At 46.8% G+C, this 12,777-nt stretch overlaps 1 protein-coding gene across 2 annotated transcripts; it reads left to right on the top strand.

Moving 5' to 3' along the window:
• The first annotated feature begins 11,152 nt into the window (after positions 1-11,152).
• LOC101322010 (apoptosis-associated speck-like protein containing a CARD) lies at positions 11,153-12,446 on the top strand. Of its 2 annotated transcripts, none has more exons than XM_033839268.1 (2): positions 11,153-11,455; positions 12,044-12,446. In XM_033839268.1, the coding sequence occupies exons 1-2, from the start codon at positions 11,178-11,180 to the stop codon at positions 12,444-12,446; spliced, it is 681 nt and encodes a 226-aa protein (XP_033695159.1). In that variant the 5' UTR covers positions 11,153-11,177. The 2 variants fall into 2 exon arrangements, with proteins under 2 accessions (XP_033695159.1, XP_033695158.1); XM_033839267.1 differs by having other exon boundaries at positions 11,153-11,508; positions 12,088-12,446.
• The last annotated feature ends 331 nt before the right edge of the window (positions 12,447-12,777 follow it).

The raw sequence follows: 12,777 nt of genomic DNA, 5'->3' as shown, positions 1-12,777 counted from the left end.
GCAAATCTGGTTTCCTCCAACCCCCATCCGCAGGGGTGGGCGAGCTGGGTCCGCTCCAGACACAGGTTCCCCGAGATTGGAGTTGACGCGGCGGGCTGGCTGGGAGTTAGTATTCTTGGCTCCACTTTCTCAATTCCTGTAGTTAGCTATAGTCACATTCCTTGCAAAACATGTTACTTTGGCGCCCTACCTTCTTCCCTCCCCCCAACGCCTCTATTTGCTGTCTAGGTCCTGCTGCCTGGGAAAGAGGAGACAGAGGGAGATGGGGGCAAACAATGATGGGCTCCCTTATTTCTTAAATTATTGCCTGCTTTTTAGGAGCTCTTAGATGAAAGGAGATAGAAGGTTATTAAAAAACATTTTCCTTTCAATTCTGTCCCCATCTGGAGTCTCTTATCCCAACCTCGCTCCCACCCCAACCCCATCCCCCCCCCCCCCCCCCCCCCCCAGATCCCGGGCTGTTGACCGCTTCGAGTGCACAGTATTCTCCTGGGCTAATTAATTGAACTAACCTTCACCTTTAGAAAAGGAGGAAGTTCCCAGGACAAGATATAATGGCCTTAGTCACAAATCGCCAAATGCATAAGATGTCATGTCAGCAGAGGAGTTGGGATCTGCCCTTGAAGTGAGACTCCAGAACTCTACTCCTAGCCATTAGGCTACATTGGCAGAAAGGGTGTAAGAGGGCATTTCGGGCCAGGTTAAACCCAGGGGTGGAAGGAATGTTGTCTCCTCCTTGAGGACAGAGTTGGACTGGAACCAGGGACTGATATCTAGGAGCACCAAGACGTAAAACTGGGATGCTTCTTGAAGTCAAGCAGCTAAGAGGGTGATTCTTTGGAAGGGAATTACATGGTTAAAGAGATTAAACATTTAGATAGAAGGGTCTTGTACCAATGCAGAGGGTGAAACAAAGGAGCAAGAGCGTAGCCTGGGAGACAGGTCAGGAGACTCCAGTGCGTAAGTTGTGCTCCCCTGATATTTTCACTGGGAGCTACATAGGGCACTTCTTAGGAAATGGTCACATCATAATGAAAGACAGTGTAGTAAGTGTCAAAATATGTACCAATGAAATAATAAATCACATGTAATGTACTTAGCACAGTGCTTGGCACAGAGTAGCCACATAATAAATGAAAACCTCTTGTATCATCAAAACACAGAGAAGATGTGGCGGTGGTTGGAAAAGCTTATTTCAATTACACAAATTTGTTTCTTCAGTTCACCATCCTTAGAAATGCAGGCCCAGGGCTGCTGGGATTACGGAAGTGTTTACGGCTCATTATTTGTGTTGTTATAATTATTATGATGTAACAATTACTGGGTTTAAAAAATGACAGAGGTATAAAGAAAACAGCAGTGTGTCTCATTATTCTTGAGGGAAAAAAAGCAAAACCAAATACTCACCAACTAAAAGAGAAATGAAATAGGAAAGCCAGATGGTTTTTTGTTTGTTTCCATTGTGTATTTAAAAATTGAGCCCTGGTCAAGTAGAAAGCTTTTGTATTTGTTTCTAGCAAATCCTGTAGGAACAGGACTAGTCTGTAAATCACCTCAAATCGTGTTCTTTATAAAGCTTTGCGTACCATCACCCAGGCCCTCACTAAAGTAGCGCTGGGAAAATTGGTCTTGACTGAATTAATTCTGTTGGGACTGGAGACCCAGGGAACTAACTGGTCCCAAGTAACTAGAGCCTTTCCAAAATGAAAGTTATGCAATATGCAATATCTGATTAGGGTCAGAAGTTGTACAACCTGGGCAGGTAGGAGGGAATTCTTAGGTGATCACATATGCTATGAGTCCAACTGCCATGTTCTGTTGAAGCTCTAATACCTCCTTGAGATCTTTTATTATTTACTTTAAATATATTGTGTTAAAATTTTTACTACTCTTTTTAGCTTCACTAGGAGCAAAATGAGCCTGCTATTGTAGTTTAATATGCTATTTCAATCATTTTGAATTTGCATCAAAATAAATGTATGATTATTCAAAAGACAGTAGGTCTGTGAGTCACCTCAAATCATCTTCCTCATATGGCTTTGGGTGATATCACCCAGGTCCTCAGCAAAGTTTTAGCTGCCAAACATGGTGGTCTGGTTTTAGCTCAAGGGTCTGGAAAGAAGTCATCATAAAAGGGGAGGGCAGCCTTCTTCCTCCTTCCCAGCCTGGTGGTAGCAGCAGTGGTTCTGGGGAGGCTGGTAGGAATTCCAGGGGAGCAGCACAGGTCTGGTGGCCAACTGAAGATCAATGATCTAGAATATAGGTTAGAAGCTGTTTTGCACTGTGGACTGACAGCAGATTAACCAGTGTACAACAAACATTGGCCCAAATTGTCCAGAGGGAAGGGGGTTGCTGGTGCTACACCACTTGGCTGGGCTATGGAGTTAGCATACTTTTGTATAACATGTAAATAAATACCTTTCTAGGCTTAGTTTACAAGGAGCTTCCATGGAAATTATCATATTGTTTTTTTTAACTCATTGATGTGATACATGTACGAGCAGATATCCTAACATCTCAATTTGTTTCTAAGGTTTTTATTGGAGTTCTAATGCTTTGGAGATGAAATCCCCAAGTCATTTCCAGGTAGAGGATTAGGAACTTTGTACTTTGTGATTCCCAAGTAAAGGCTCTCTGCTCAGCCAGTTTGGATTTGAATCCTAGTTCTGCCACTGTACATGCTGGATGACCTTAAACAAGATATTTAACCACTCTGATCCTGTTTCCTGCACTGTAAAATCAGATAGTATTAGTAATATTAGGACCAACCTCCCAGAGTTGTGGTGAGGCATAAATGAAATCATTTTGTGAAGTGTTTAGCTGGTAGGTGTTTAATAAGTATTATATTATATAAGTATTATTGATGCTTTTTAGTTTATATTATTAAAATAATGAAACTACTATTAGCAGTAATGACACGCCTAGAGGGTTTACAGGCCCCTGTGCCTGCACCTCTGGAAGTTCCTTGCTAAGCCTCCGTAGACTTTGGGGAGAAGGTGGCCACTTGCACTTCCCTACCCTTCCGTACTGCCACTACCACACTAAAGCTGACAGTAGGGCAGGGCTGTCACTAGGGTAAGCCAAGCACAGTGACTGAAGTACTCACTTCCAGCGCAAAATTTGGGGACATACTCAGAACTCAAGATACTCAGTACTGAAGATTTTTTTTTTTTTTTGCGATACGCGGGCCTCTCACTGCTGTGGCCTCTCCCGTTGCGGAGCACAGGCTCCGGACGCGCAGGCTCAGCGGCCATGGCTCATGGGCCCAGCCGCTCCGCGGCATGTGGGATCTTCCCGGACCAAGGCACGAACCCGTGTCCCCTGCATCGGCAGGCGGACTCTCAACCACTGCGCCACCAAGGAAGCCCCTAAAAAAATTTTTTTTAATGTAATATTGAAAAAACAAACACTAAAAAAATTCCATGATAACGAAACTACCAACATTTTAAATAAAGCTAGGATCAGGATTACTGATTTTTCCTTTTGTTTTAGCCTCCCATATAGCACCTCATGGTACTTTTAAGTTTTTTATTTTGAAAAAATTTCTAAATGTCATATTAAAGTATTTATCTTGCTTATTGAGTTGGTTTCCTCTTAAACAGGCAAGCAAGGCATCCTGGTTACATTACTAATAAGTTTATTAATATTCTTTCTATTAAGTCATTACTACTAATAGTAGTTTCATTATTTTAATAATGTCAAGGCAAGCGTCTCACTCCTCTCACTCCTAGTCTGTCTTCGGGAAGTGGGGGACTGTGTGGTGGGCCAGGAAGAGCAAGTGGTAAAATATTTGGGAAACCTGAGACAGGTGGGTTGGGCGAGCCAGGAGCCGGCAGGCTGCCCGGAAGGTAGGGGCTCCAGGGTCCGTGGGCGGGAAAGGGGCCGAGGCAGCGCTTGCTGGGTCCTCCCGCCCGCCTGGTACGGGGTCGGGCCTCGCCTTTGAGGGGTCCGTGCGGGGAAGAGGCTGCAAACCTGTCCGCGGGGCCGCCGGCGGGGCGCTCGGGTAAAGCGTTGGAAGGAGGTACCGCGCTCGGTCGACTGGCGCCCCTCAATGGCGGGGCGGAAGCAGTTACCAAGGCCTCGGCCGTGAGTGTACGGACCTCCTCGCCCTTCCTCCTCCTCCCTAAGCCCTCCAAATCGGGATGCTCCGCCTACCGCCGCCCCTCGTCCTCCTTCCAGGCCAAGAGCGTGCTTCCTCTCCTCCCCCCGCCCCTCCCCCCGCCCCAACTCCCTACAAACACGCAAAAACCCACTAGGGACTTAGAGTTAATTTTTAACTGTTTTTATTTTGGTTGTAACAGTGATTAGAAGGAAGGTTTTGGGAGGTTCAGTCAGCTTTAATTTTAATTTGACTTTTGACAAATGAGTTGACCTCTGAATCTCAGCTATTATGTAGGAATATCATTTTACCCATCCCATAGGATTTTTCTTTTTTAAAAAAATTGAGGTAAAATTCACCATTTTAAAGTATTAGAATTCAGTGGCTTTTATTACATTCACAATGCTGTGAAACTGTCACCACTCATTCCAGAACATTTTAATCTTCCCTAAGATAAACCCTGTACTCATGAGCAGTCATTCATCATTCCCCGTATTTCCACCCACTGGCAACCACAAATCGGCTTTCTGTCTGTATGGATTTGCCAATTCTGGGCATTTCTTATGTGGATGGAAATAATCAATAAGCCAATTAGAGCCAAATTGAGGATGATCGTCCGGGAGACCGTCTCTCAGATAACTCTGAGGAACTACTCCAGAGAAGCATGATTTTCTGCATAGTTTTATATCTCATCAGAACAAAGAACACCAAACAAGTCAGGAATACATTCCTTCAAGATTTCACAAAAAAAAAAAAAAAAAAAAAAAAACAGATCAGCATGTATACAGTGAGTCAGTATGGCCTTGGCACCTGGGAAGGGAGTCTTATCGAAGAAGTATGTAGCACTGACATCCCAGGAAGGGAGGCATTTAATCTTTATTTTTTAAAAGGACATTCTTTACTTCAGGTACCCTTTTCTTTAATGATTAAAGCAGATGTACAATGTATGTTTGATAGGCTACAAACAGGCGGTTTTAGCTAGCATAAAATTCAAGTTAAATCCTGTATAAGCTAGAATGACTGCCTCATAACTCAATATGTGAAAATTTCTTCCATCACATTTATATATAGAATCATTATAATATATGGTCTTTTGTGTTTGGCTTCTTCCACTTAGCATATTTTCAAGATTCATGAGTGTTGTGTCATGTATTACATTTTGGATAACACCACATTTTGTTCATCCATTCTCATGGACTTTCGGGTTGTTTCCACTTTTTGGGTATTATGAATAATGCTACTGTGTACAAGTTTTTGTGTTGACATATGCTTTCCATTCCTAGAAACCTTGTTTCATATTGTTACCAAGCCCAAGCTCCTTCTGCTCATCGCACAACAGGCCAATAAAGCGGGAGAGGAGTTGTTGCAACAAGGAATAACGATTTTAATGGGAAAGCTAACAGACCGAGAATACGGCAGACTAGCGTCTCAAAAATCCACCTTACCTCAGTCCGAATTCGGGCTCCTTTTATATAACAGAGGGGGTAGGGGGCGGGGCCACTGTGGCACCGACCAATGGCTGAGCGGGGCTGCTACAGCTCGCGCCTGCCTCTCAGGTCTCACACCCTGAGTAGAGAGGTGCGACCCCAGAAAGCCGCCAGGTCTGAAGAAGTACCAGGTTGCTCCAGCAACGTCGTCCTCCAGGTCTAGGTGAAGCGAGGCGCAGAAGCCGCTGAGACCCCGGTGGCCACGTGGAGGCTGTTGACACACCCTTTCCTGGGATCGCTGTCTGAGGCGGCGGGCCCCCTGGGCTCAACCCGCGGCTGGCCTCACCGGTCAGTTCACGACTGATGACGTGGCCTGGGAGCGGGTGTCCCCAGGGCGGAGCTCCCGCCCGCCTGCCCGCTTGCGCAGTGGGTGGCCGGCAGGTGCGGGGCCAGGCCGGTGGGCTAGGCCCAGCCGGAGCGCGGAGAGGAGCAGCGGAGCAGCCCCTGCCCCAACCGCGCAGCCGCCGGCGCCAGAGAGGGAGGAGGAGAGGGCCCGTCACAGTTTGGGTTCGGGCTGGGGAGGCCGCTATTACAATATGGTAATTATATGATTAACTTTTTGAGGAATGGCCAAACTTTACCACAGCTGCTATATACCACGTTACATTCCCACTAGCCGTGTGTGAGGGTTCCAGTTTTCTACATTCTTGCCAACACTTACTTTCCGTTTAAAAAATTAAAATGTTTTTAAAATTATAGCCCTCTTAGTGGGTAAATGGTTTCTCATTGTGGTTTTGGTTTAAATTTCCCTAACAGCTATGTTGAGCATCTTTTCATGTGCTTGTTGGCCATTTGTATAATTTCTTTGGAGAAATGTCTATAGATCCTTTTGCCCTTTATTTTATTGGTTTGTCATTTTGTTCTTGAGTTGTAAGAGTTCTTTGTTCGTTCATAACGTGAAATCCTTATCAGACATATGATTTGAAAATGTTTTCCATTCTATGACTTGTCTTTTCACATTTTTGTCCTTTGATGCTCAAAAGTTTTGATTTTGATGAAGCCCAATTAATGTATATTTTCTTCTGGTGTCATATCTAAGAATGCATTGCCGAATCCAGGTTATGAAGATTTACCTATGTTTTCTTCTAAGAGTTTATTGTTTTAGCTCTTACTTTTGGGTGTTTGATCCATTTTTAATTAATTTTTGTATATATTGTGAGGTAAGAGTCCAACTTTATTCTTTTGCATGTGCCTGCTACCAGACCCTCTCCAGATTCTTGGACAGCAATACCATAGAAATTTCACTCCCACAAGGCTCTTAGGTAAGCAAAGCTTTTTATTAAAAGGATAGTTTGTGCACAGGGGAGAAGGCAGAAAAGAGTGCCAACTCCCCAAGGACTTTCAGGGAACAGGTTTTAAAGCGAGTGTGAGGGAGGGGGCAGCAGGTGCCCGATCAGCTTGTGCTCGATTCTCAGATTGGTTGGCATCAGGATGAAGTTTCAAGAATCATCAACCGTCAACTGGTGTGGGGGTCTATGCACTTGCGGTCAGCAGTTTTCATCTGGTGGGGATCTGCCTCCTGCAAAAACAACTTGCGAATGTCTGCCAGGCCTTTATCTATATCTTTCAGGGAACTGGAAAGCTTTAGGCACTTTGTTTTAAGGGATCTGTGAAGCCTGCTTGCGAAAGGTCATTCCCTGGGTCCTTTTCAAAAATGGCTGTACTCTTGTCTTCCAGTCTCACGCCTATTTAGTTGTTTAAGCACTGTTTGTTCAAAAGACTGTTATTTATCGGTGAAAATCAATTGACCATAGATGTACGGGCTTATTTTTGGATTCTCAATTCTATTTCATTAGATTAAGATATACCTATGCTTATGCCAGTACCAAACTGCTTTGATTACTGTCACTTTTGTAGAAAGTATTGAAATCAGGAAGTGTGAGACCTCAAACTTTATTCTTCTTTTTAAAGAAATTTTTGGCTATCCAGGGTTCCCTGCAATTCTATATGAATTTTAGGGTCAGTGTGTGCATTTCTGCAAAAAAGGCAGCTGGGAATTGACTGACTCTGTAGATCAATTTCGGGAGTACTGCAATGCTAACAATATTGAATTTTTCATGAGCATGGGCTGTCTTCATTTATTTAGGTCTTCTTTAATTTCTCTTCCCCCAGTTTTATTGAGGTATAATTGACAAATAAAATTGTACTATATTTAAAGTGTACAACATGATGATTTGATATATGTATACCTTGTGAAAGAATTCCCACATTCAAGTTCATTAGCATATCAATCACTTCACAAAGTTGCCCCCTCTCCTTTTTTTGGTAAGAACACTTACAATTTACTCTCTTAGCAAATTGCAATTATACAATACAGTATTATCAACTATAGTCACCATGTTTTACATTAGATCCTCAGAACTTATTCATCTTATAACTGAAAGTTTGTACTTTTTTGCCAACCTCTCTCCATCTCCCTCACCCCTTAGCCATGGCAACCTAGAGATTACATTTAATGTATAGATGACTTTGGGCAGTAGGAACATTTTAACAATAACTCTTCTGATCCATGAACATGGGATAGCTTTCCATTTATTTGTGTATTCAATTTCTTTCATTAATATCTTGTTTTCAGTGAATACATCTTTCACTTCTTTAAATTTACCCCTTAAGTATTTTATTATTTTTGATGCTTTTGTGAATGGGATTGTTTTTTGTCTCCTTGTTGAACCTGTCGTTTTGTTCTTGTATTGTCTTCCTGATTTCATTAAATTGTTTATGTGTTCTCTTGAGCTCTCTGAACATCTTTTGAATAATTATTTTGAATCCTTTGCCAGGCAATTAAACTATCTCCATTTGTTTGGGGTCAGTTACTGGAAGTTTGCTATGTTCCTTTGGAGGTGTCATGTTTCCCCAATTCTTTGTGACCCTGGTAGTCTTGTGTAGGTGTCTGCACAACTGAAGAAATAGTCACCTCTTCCAGACTTTATGGACTGACTCTGGTAATGAAAGACCTTCTGTGGGTGGGAGCATGCTGGAGTCTGTTGTGACTCTGTATCTAGTGGCGCAGGCTGCCAAGGGCAGGGGCATGTGGCGGTTCTGGGTCCAGGGTGGGGGGTGGGGGCATGATGTCTCTCTCGGTCAGGCCACAGGGGTCCACAGCATTGACAACTATGTGGTCCTTGGTGAGCATAGTGGGGTATCTGCAATGGCTACAAGGGCTATTGGGGTCCTTGTGGTGCCTCCAGGTCCAGAGGCTACACACAAGGGCAGGCAGCAGTGGCATGGAGCTGGTGGTGGTGTGTACATACCACCAACTGGTGCCTAAGTAATAGCAGAGGCTGGTTGTGGATACACACACAGTGGTAGGGGCCAGGGCCAGGAACAAGGGCCAGGGCCACGTGAGGGTACACAGGCAGCTTCAGAGGCCCTGGATGTTGGTGTATGTACGTTCTGTGCCTGCAGGATCTCACATCAGACACGCATAGCAATGGAGGCTTAATGGGGATCTAGCTGGCTGGGTGCAGGTGCACAGTTTATGGGGACAGCTGCAGGTGAGCCTAGTGGTGCAGGCCAGTGACAGGAGATAAGGCCAGAGCTGAGCCCTCAGGCAGCTGTGGGGGCCCCAGCTGTCAGTGTGCAATTCCATGGCTGCAGGATATTGCTACAGGTATGCACACTGCCTTAGAGGCTGGTGATGGGAATCTACTATTATTGTATTGCTGTCTACTTCTCCCTTCAGTTCTTTAAATATTTGCTTTATATAGGTGCTCTGAGGTAGGGTACATAAATATTTATAAATGTTGTATCCTCTTAGTTAATTGATCCCTTTATCATTATTTTTTTGGAATTTTGTTTTTTTTATACACCAGGTTCTTATTTTATAAGAACTTATTTTATAAGTTCTTATTTTATAAGCTATCTATTTTATACTTATTAGTGTATATATGTCAATCCCAATCTCCCAGTTCATCCCACCACCACCCCTCCCCTGCTTTCCCCCCTTGGTGTCCATACGTTCGTTCTCTACATCTGTGTCTCTATTTCTGCCTTGCAAACCGGTTCATCTGTACCATTTTTCTAGATTTCACATATACGCGTTAATATACTTCCTCCCAGAGGAAGTAGCATTTAACTTAAGACCTAAAGTCTTGAGAGTTTGTCAGGCAAAGAGTGAGGGAAGAGAGCTCCAGGCTGAGGGAACAGCATGTGCAAAGGCTTGGAGAAGCAAAGGAGCCTGGCAGATTTGAGGAACTGAGAGGCCAGTGTGGTTGGAACTCAGAGGTGGAGTGGGGGGCAGGGTGTGGTGCAAGACAAGGCTGGTGAGGTCCACAGGGACAGACCAGCAGGGCCTTCCCAGCCATGTTAAGGGCAAGTTAATGATTCTGGGCACAGCTTGGCCTCCAATGCCATCCCACACCACCTTTCATCTGCTCTTCTGGGTCAAGCCCTCTGACCCCAGAATTGCTCTCTACCCACGACTTTCCCTCCAGTCAAGAATTTTCTCAACCATTGCACGGGTCTCTTGTCATCACTTCCCAAGAAATTCAATTCCTGGGGGACCAAATTCTGGCTCTCCCAGGAAGCATTTGTCAAGGTCTCAGGTACCATCAGGTAGCCCACGTTATGTTGGAATATTTACTAAGTGGAAGAGTGAGTGTTATTATCCCCATTTTATAGCTAACGAAACTGAGGTTTGGAGAGATAAAGCACACACAGTTATCTCTACACTCTTTTTTTAAAATTATTTTTTATATTTTGCGGTACGCAGGCCTCTCACTGTTGTGGCCTCTCCCATTGCGGAACACAGGCTCTGGACGTGCAGGCTCAGCGGCCATGGCTCATGGGCCCAGCCGCTCTGGCATGTGGGATCTTCCCGGACCGGGGCACGAACCCGTGTCCCCTGCATCGGCAGGTGGACTCAACCACTGCGCCACCAGGGAAGCCCTCTACACTCTTTTTTTTTTTTTGCCGTATGCGGGCCTCTCACTGTTGTGGCCTCTCCCATTGCAGAGCACAGGCTCCGGACACACAGGCTCAGCGGCCATAGCTCACAGGCCCAGCCGCTTCGCGGCATGTGAGATCCTCCCGGACCGGGGCACGAACCCGCATCCCCTGCATCGGCAGGCGGACTCTCAACCACTGCGCCACCAGGGAAGCCCTACACTCTTTTGACACCTCATTTCTCCCTAGTATTCCCCAGAATTTGGGAAGCTACATGGTCTGGCTGTTAGGATTCTATGACTCTGATTCTATGACATGTCAGAGAGGATGCTAAGGTTTAGAAAAACATGGAGATTTCAGGGTTCTAAAATTCCACAGTTCTAAGCCTTAGCACTCCAATAAACCAGGTTCCTGATGTGTGCTAGCTAGTCCAAGCCTGGAGAGGCAGGCACCACCCATGAGCCCTTTTCCACCCGGTCTCCTGGGTCCCACCTCACAGACCAGCCAAAGGATGCGATCTGGGCGCCCCCTGATGGCCAGGAGAGGATGGGAAGGAACGGGATAGTCGGGAGCCTTACACCCGAGGGCAATGTTCTGGGGCAGAGGCCGGAGTTGAGAGAAGGCGGAGAGTTCCAGGTCCCGCCGCAGAGCAGACCTCCTGCTTGGCAGACAGCCCAAGTGAGCTACAGTGGGGGACCCCGGGAGCCATGGGGTGCATACGTGATGCCATCCTGGATGTGCTGGAGACCCTGACTGCAGAGGAGTTCAAGAAGTTCAAGACGAAGCTGCTTTCAGTGCCGCTGCATGAAGGCTATGCACGCATCCCACGGGGGACGCTGCTACCCACGGATGCTGTGGACCTCACCGACAAGCTCGTCAGCTACTACCTGGAGGCGTACGGTGCCAACCTCACGGCGCTCGTGCTTCGCGACATGGGCATGCAGGAGGTGGCGGAGCAGCTGCAGGAGACCTGGGGCAAGGGGGAGCTCACCTCCTCCACCCTCCGTGCAGAGGTCCAGACCAGTATGCCCTCATCTGTACCCTCCTCCCAACCCGAACATTTGCCTCTCCCCGCGCTTTCGCTTCCTGTTCCTCCTACCCTTTAATAAAAGCTTCTCCTGCTGGGGAGGCTTGGTACTGACCTTGGCTTCCGGACCAGGAGATCCCTGACCCCAGAAAGACTTGGAGACACCACTTAACATTTTCTTACAGGCCCTGGAACCATACCAACCGAGATGAAGTCCCCCGCCAGACAGCAGCCAAGTAAAGCCTTCAACACCCAACCTCACCTACCTGGGCACCTCACCAGCCCCGCCCCACTGCACCCCTGCACAGCCTAAATCTGTTGTCCCAAGGCCAAGAGCACCCAGAGAGTGCAAAGCTAGGCCAACCCTCCCCACCCACCTACTCACACACCTCCAGGGCCCAAGCCTGGTTGGGAGGAGAAAGGGAGACAAAGTTAAACCCATCCCACTATAGGTAGAGTCCTGGTGGCATGCCCACCTTGAGCCTGACCGCTTAGGGTTGCATTCAGGGCAATTTCTGAAGAAAGCCTAGTGTTCAAGAGGGACAGGCTCCAGCACCCACCCTGGTCCCAGCTCATCCCCTCTCTCCCTCCCGCCCCAGCACTGCACTTTCTGGAGCAGCATCGGGCGGCCCTCATTGCGCGGGTCACAGACGTGGATGGGGTGCTGGACGCCCTGTACGGGAAGGTCCTGACAGAGGAGCAGTACCAGGCAGTGCGGGCGGAGCGCACCAATCCTACCAAGATGAGGAAGCTCTTCAGCTTTGCTCCAGCCTGGAACCCGACCTGCAAGGATCTGCTCCTCCAGGCCCTGAGGGACACCCAGCCCTACCTGGTGGTCGACCTGGAGCAGAGCCGAGGCATCTTCCCCAGCAGCGGTCCCACAGACAACCCCTGGCTGTTCCAGCCATCTTACCTGGAGTCTCTGATTTTTTTTATACACGATATATGAAAAACCAGCTTGTACTTGGTGTGTTTCCTACTTCCAGCCTGGAAGCACATGCGGAGCTGAGCTACACATCCAAGCCCCACAGAGGCTCAGGTGAAGCTCTAGTTTCCGCCTGTTCCTGGGGCAGCAGGCTCCCCAGACACTTCATCCTTCCTGCCTCAGTCACCATGGAATAGTCCCTCACCATTTTGTGGCTCCTTCAATGCCACCCCAGAGGGTCTGCCCTTGAGACCTGTGAATACAAGTTAGCCTTGTGGCCAAGGTCTAAAAATTAAAATAGAGGTATGTACAAGGGGCCTGGAACTGTGGGGGGCCATATCTGACAGATGCATTT

This window comes from Tursiops truncatus, chromosome 15 (assembly GCF_011762595.2).
Source record: "Tursiops truncatus isolate mTurTru1 chromosome 15, mTurTru1.mat.Y, whole genome shotgun sequence".
In the NCBI taxonomy this organism is placed as follows: Eukaryota; Metazoa; Chordata; class Mammalia; order Artiodactyla; family Delphinidae; genus Tursiops; species Tursiops truncatus.
This window is presented reverse-complemented; position numbering and strand designations above follow the sequence as displayed.

Excerpts from the sequence above, each read along its gene's own strand:
- LOC101322010 (XM_033839267.1), top strand. The coding sequence starts at position 11,178 with ATGGGGTGCATACGTGATGCCATCCTGGATGTGCTGGAGACCCTGACT. Across the intron at positions 11,509-12,087 it reads GACCAGTATGCCCTCATCTG|CCGCCCCAGCACTGCACTTT; the intron begins TACCCTCCTCCC and ends CCTCTCTCCCTC.